The sequence below is a fragment of the Abrus precatorius genome, unplaced genomic scaffold (assembly GCF_003935025.1).
Source record: "Abrus precatorius isolate BTA unplaced genomic scaffold, Abrus_2018 Scaffold9, whole genome shotgun sequence".
NCBI classification, from domain to species: domain Eukaryota; kingdom Viridiplantae; phylum Streptophyta; class Magnoliopsida; order Fabales; family Fabaceae; genus Abrus; species Abrus precatorius.
Window position 1 is genome coordinate 12771982 of NW_020874439.1, and position 6210 is coordinate 12778191.

A 6210-nucleotide genomic window follows, 5' to 3' on the forward strand; every position below is an offset into this window, starting at 1 on the left:
TTCAAAGGTCAAAGTTCGACCACAGCATCCGCGTTCATATTTCGTACATTTATTGTTGTACGTTAGTTGTCTTAGAGTAAATACTTTTAATTACAATCAATTAACAATATTGTATAATTTTTTACAATAAAGTTCACATATTTACCAAAATTACCTTTTTTCTTCAATTTTTATCATATTATTTATTTTATGCATAGATTAAACAAGTATTTATTTAATAATTTTTAAATAGTTGTTTATAATATAATAATAACATTTATTAAAATTAAAATATATTAAAAGTTTATTTTGATGAAGTTATAAAATTTCTTGTTAAAATAAGATAAAAAAGTTACACAGTCATGAATTATTTATAAATTCTTTCTAACATATCTAAGAATAATTGCCACAAATAAAAATAAACATGTCTTGCACCTAAAGCAGTCCAGTTTTGAATTCATCCTTTTTATACAACTTTTTGAACCTTAAACTTTGGTGTTCTGAATAAAAAGACAATATTAATGACCTCGTGAAGACACACTCTTTATCTTCTTCCAGCTATAGCTTAGTGTCCCAATTCACCGGATTGCAGACATAGTTCCTTTTAGCGCAAATCTGCAAATTAAGTTTGCCAACGGTTGGTTTTATTTTTCTCTGACATTTATTATTGGATACCTAAACTCATTTCATGAATTATCCCCTTAAATTTTGTTTAATTTTTCATCTGTTTATTTGTCTTGCTCGTAAATTGATGGAAAGTTGGCAGCTTTAAGTTCCAGATCTAGAAACTGTATTATTAGAGACAAGCAATTGTGTTCTCAGTAAACAAAGCAATTTTCAGACCGAATGATGGGACCCCATTTAGATCATCATCATCTTTTTAGCCTTTTAACTTAATTACTGGGAGTACTTGTTGTTTGGAAAGTTAAATTATGAAAATCATGTCTAAATAAGCATTGCTCCTCTTGTTTAATCTCTGACTTACCTGTTGCTTGCTGTTCTTTCTCTTTGATTTTTATTGACTTAAAGAAATTTGTTGTCTTGAAATTCTGCTTGCAGGCTTCAGTTTTTTGAAGTTTTACAATTCTGTGGCTTTGAAACAACTGCATGGGGAATTGTTTGAATAAGGTGAGAATATTTGGATCCTTAAGTAGGAATATGCTCATCAGAACATGAAAACCTAAGGCTTTCCTCCTGCTCTCTGATAAACTGTTAGCTTGAACAGATTATCAGAGAGCATAGGTTATACTTTTGAGTGTATCTGTAGCATTTCTTTCCCCGATAGTATAGCGTATGAGGATAGCATGTAGACTGAACTGATTCACTTTTATCTATGGTTTTTCATTTTGGCAAACAATTTAAGAACTAGAAAGCAGAACTAATTTGCTACTTCTGTTCCAGTGAGAGTATGCAAGAGTGTGGAAACTTAATTTTTCCTTGAAATGGTTTGAGCTAAGAAGTATGAAAAACTGGATGGATTTTGCCCAAGGGAGGCAATTTTAATTTATATGCAACATTTTCTATTTTATAGCTATAATAGGAAATGGTCTGAAGTATCGCTTGCTGAACTTCTCTTTCTTAATGCCACTTAATGTTGCTTGAAAAGTTGCAACTTGACTAACACCATATCTCCCACTTGAAAATCCATATCCTTTCTTCGCTTATCTGCTTGAGCCTTCATCTGCTGCTGAGCTTTCCACAAATTGACTTTTGGCTGAGAGAGCAAGGCATCTCGTTGGTGTAGAGTCTGCTGAGCTGCTTTTGAATCATCAGCATTCACTGCATACCTAGTTAAGGTAGGTGGCTCTGTACCATGACCAATCTACCACAGCCTGAACTTTTGTCTTCTCCATGCAACACCATAGCCAGAAATTGTGTGTCCCAAGTAATCCACTTGAGTTGACCCAAAGGAACATTTGAGTAGCTTAGCACACAATTAGTGCTGTTGTAAAATGATCAAAACCGATTCTAAATGCTGCAATGAAAGGGCCAAAGTGACAATAAACTAAAATGCCATCAAAACAAACTAGAACATATTTTCTAAGCAAGCCATAGTTCTACATGATTTGAGGGCACATCAATGCTTCCAAAACATTTCTTAATGTATCAGTTCATATCTTTGCTTGATAATTCAATTGACTGAGAAGTTTCATTTTTCTAATGTTTGCAGCCTCAAACTCAGGATGATGATTCTAATCATAATGTGGTGTTGGCTTCTGGGAATGTACAACACATTACTACCAAAGAAACTTGGGACCAAAAGTTGGAACATGCAAAGAGGGATGGTAAAATTGTAAGTTTTACTTTTTACAATAATATTATCTTAAGGCCAATTACCATGGCTCTTCGTCCTGTTTGGCTGAACCCTTGTTAATTTGCCACATTTTACCATACATTTATAGCTGGTAACATAAATAAATCTGTATCCAGTTCTTGACCAAAAAACATCGCTAATCTTTTTCTGACCTTTTCACATTTGGCTTTAGGAAAAAAAAATCTACATTCCAGAGTCTATAGCCAAGAGACAAACTGTAGCTTCGACCTAGTTTCTTTACAATGTCTTGAGCTAATCATAATGCTTGTTTATGATTAACAATATGTTGAAACTTGAAATTATTGGGATTTAGGTGGAGAAGGAGGAAGAGAGGGCATAGAGACTCTGAATAATATTTGCAATGCATATAAAATACAAGAGACAGCGCATATAAATACTGGAAATGGAGAAAAACAATCAATAAATGCATAAATTAGGGAGAAACAATTAATTATAAATAATAATGCTGACAATGCTCAATAAACATTAACTATTTAACTGCATTAATTATACTAAGACGATATGTATAATCAGATTCAGAGTCGGGTGGTATACTGATTTCTTGTTATTCAATTTGCAAAATATTTGAAATGACATTTCATGTTAATAGGAATTGATACACACGAGAAATGACCCACTAATTGGAAAGAAATAGATACTGAGAATCATTAAAAACAAGAAGAAAACACTGGGTAGATTACAGTAGATAAAGGTAGAACTAAGAAGAGAACCAGCCACACCATTCAACGCTACACAAGACCAAGTCCCTTACAAAGAGCCTACCTTCTCTCCTTCACATCCCCTCCCACATAACAACCCACACCAACTAAGTTCCTACGTGGCAATTTTCTTGTAACCAACTCCCTGCTCTTCAGCGTTGATTCTCTTCTCTTTCCAAGGCTTTAGGCCTTTGTTCAGACTGAGCCTAATTTCTTTCTTTAGGCCTGGTCTAACAGAAGGCTTTTGGTATATATTATATAACATGACATTCTAAAAATTTAGTCTTAAAACTTCGTGGGCATGAGGAGGTCCTATTATTTACACTTGAACTTTGTAAAGGACAATTTGATTTCTTGTATCTTTTAGCTTGATTACACTTTGGCTAGTCTAGTAGTGATGTAGAATTTGTGAAGATATTTTCATGGGGCAAACTATTCCAGGGCATTGTTTTGATGTATGAACCCATAGATTCTGTCCCCATCATCTTACCTCCCGAACACCTGAAGTCCATATTCAGATCCCCCAATTAGATATTTTTGTCACTAAACAAATGCAAATGGAGACGTTTTGGAGTTAACCAATATATGTTCATCATTTAATTGCTTGCAGATTTTTCAGTATATACTTAGTTACATTTTGCCCCCTTTTCATGATTCATGAGTATACTTTATATTCTTTGGGTGCAATAGTTAATTCTAAAGCTTCATGGTTAACAGGTTATTGCCAATTTCAGTGCAACATGGTGTGGTCCTTGTAAGACGATTGCACCATATTATAGCGAGTTGTCCAAGAATTACCCATCTATCATGTTCTTATTAGTCGATGTGGATGAACTATCTGTAAGTTGAGAAGCTACAGATACTATTATTACTATTATTTTATATGGTTATTTTATAGCTAAAGCTTAATAAAAATATAGTAACAAGTATTCCCCTTCACTATGAAATAGAACATTTTGAAGTTTCTCCTGCAATCAATATACAATTATACATTGCTTCAGCTCACACACTAGGGAACACAGATATCTTTATTTGGAAATTAAAATCAAAGTTTCTTGGATGCTCATGTAGTTTCTCCCTGATGGGTGTGGATGTTATGGGGACTAAATTGTTGTCCTATAAAACTATTGAAAATGGTTTTTTATGTTGCAGGACTTCAGCATTTCTTGGGACATCAAAGCAACACCAACTTTCTTCTTCCTTAGAGATGGAAAAGAGTTTGACAAACTTGTAGGAGCCAACAGGCCAGAGCTGGAAAAGAAGATTGCTGGAGTTGCTGATCAATAGTGATGTTGTTTCTTTCTTATTCATTAAAGCTGTGGTCTTCTCTTCTCCCTTCCCAACCCGTGATGTCTGTCCTTGTATACTTCCTTAGCACATGCTTTCCCGTGATGTCTGTCGTTGTATTGTTCCTTAGCACATGCTTTCCCGTGATGTCTGTGAATTGTATTTATCCTTAGATGTAAATATATGATGGTTCAAATGATTGCTTGTATTCTGAATTTCAACCTGATGTTAGTATCTTTGAAATGTAAAGCATTGTTGTGCCTTATGTTTTACAGAATATTAATGAGTCATGAGAATGGTGGATTTGATTCTGACAGCACTACCTCGTCCCCTGTTGGAGGCTGAGGTTGACAATGAAAAATATTCGGATAGAGAAGAGGCAGAGATCATTGAGTTAGATTGAAGTTTGAGAAGTGCAAATGTAGTTTTGTGTACTTAAGTAGAAGTTTAAGTGCAAAAGATAAAAATAATTGTCTTTGTACACAGTCACTTCGATAATTATCAGACTTTATTCCTTTTTGTCTACATATTGATTAAGAATTTATTCTTGTGTAAATCTGCCATTGTAATTTCAAATAGTTCCAACCGACAAACAATATGTAGCCTATATGTATCTCTTTTTGCAACTCCAATTTATTTGTGACGTAAAGCTAATTAAACAGTGCATCAGCTAATTTAAAGCAAGCAATTTATAATTGTATGACGACGTGCTCACAAGAAAAAGTTCCTCTTTGGTTCTCATTTAATCGATTATGGTGTCAAATAATACTTAGTATTTAATTTATGCTAGCCTAGTTCCTACGTGATCATCATTATACATAAATTGTTGTTTTTATGAACTTAGAAAGTTAGCGTCTGCCAAGTAAACATCAACGATAGGGCAACTTAATAACTTTAGTGGTGTTCCTGCTAGAGAAATACTAATCTTTAAGTCTCTACTCTGAAACGTTCTTCTGACTGTCGTTGACGTGGAGAGGGTACCTGCAAAAGGCACTCCGATGCTGAAGTCAAGATTCAGTTCTGAATAATAAATAGTATTATAATAAAAAGTCTACCTTTTACCTGTACTTCTTACCTTCTTTTTATAGGCTTTATTATGGGCTAATGAGCTTGATGAGTCAGCCTTGATTTTGGCCATTTACTTAAAGTAGATAATGTTTTAATTATTGCCTTTAATCGAATTTAACTACTTCTTAATCCTGATACTAAGGTATCCAATCAAGCTGGGCTAAATAGGTACTCAGTTTCCTTTTCCTATATGTAGGATCGAGCAGTTCCCTATCCAGTACACTAGCCCCCAAGCCTGAAGAGGTACGATGTCAGGGCTAAAAAAAATATACAAATATCAAGCACATGTAGATGAGGGGGTACTCGGTTTAGTGGGTAGTTAGGAATACCGAGGGGGTATTCGGTCTTTAGGAATGTAATGAAGCCGAATAGGGTATTCGATTAAGAAGTATGATCTTTTAGAATGCATACCGAAGGAGGATTCAGTTTTTCCAAAATGTGATGTAGACCGAAGAAGTAAAAAATAAGGAATAAAAAATCATAAAAATAAATAATAAATAATGAAAAAAGATTATTCTAGAACTTTAGGTTTTTTAGGGTTTTCTCGATGTATGTGTACGAAACGAGAGGGTGTTTGATCTTAACCGTTTGATCTGGAAGAGATCTGTCGGTCAAGAAGGGGTGTGACTCTTCACATGCCCGAGGACCCTTTATAAATACATGGTGGTCTAGGTATTTTGTTCTCCACTCTTTCTCTGAGCCGAAAAGTATATACTATCGCTCCAAACCGAAGGATATTCAAATTTTCTTTTTCTTTTGACCCGACTACCTGTTAGGTACGTTTAGTTTTCTCTCTCCCTTCCTTACTTTATCATAGCCGAATCCTTGGAATGGGAAGACTCG

General features: G+C 34.4%; 1 protein-coding gene across 2 annotated transcripts; it reads left to right on the top strand.

The window, feature by feature from the left end:
* The first annotated feature begins 421 nt into the window (after nucleotides 1-421).
* Nucleotides 422-5012, top strand: LOC113850053 (thioredoxin H-type-like). Of its 2 annotated transcripts, none has more exons than XM_027480377.1 (5): nucleotides 422-616; nucleotides 1039-1107; nucleotides 2150-2272; nucleotides 3730-3852; nucleotides 4165-5012. In XM_027480377.1, the coding sequence occupies exons 2-5, from the start codon at nucleotides 1087-1089 to the stop codon at nucleotides 4297-4299; spliced, it is 402 nt and encodes a 133-aa protein (XP_027336178.1). In that variant the 5' UTR covers nucleotides 422-616; nucleotides 1039-1086; the 3' UTR covers nucleotides 4300-5012. The 2 variants fall into 2 exon arrangements, 1 of the variants encoding a protein (XP_027336178.1); XR_003502163.1 differs by having other exon boundaries at nucleotides 457-616; nucleotides 1039-1775; nucleotides 4165-4928.
* Nucleotides 5013-6210: the final 1198 nt, after the last annotated feature.

What these genes read in the sequence shown, in the direction of transcription:
- LOC113850053 (XM_027480377.1), top strand. Translation starts at nt 1,087, where the DNA reads ATGGGGAATTGTTTGAATAAG. An exon ending in TGGGGAATTGTTTGAATAAG is followed by an intron (nt 1,108 to 2,149) that starts GTGAGAATATTT and finishes TAATGTTTGCAG; the next exon opens with CCTCAAACTCAGGATGATGA. An exon ending in CAAAGAGGGATGGTAAAATT is followed by an intron (nt 2,273 to 3,729) that starts GTAAGTTTTACT and finishes CATGGTTAACAG; the next exon opens with GTTATTGCCAATTTCAGTGC.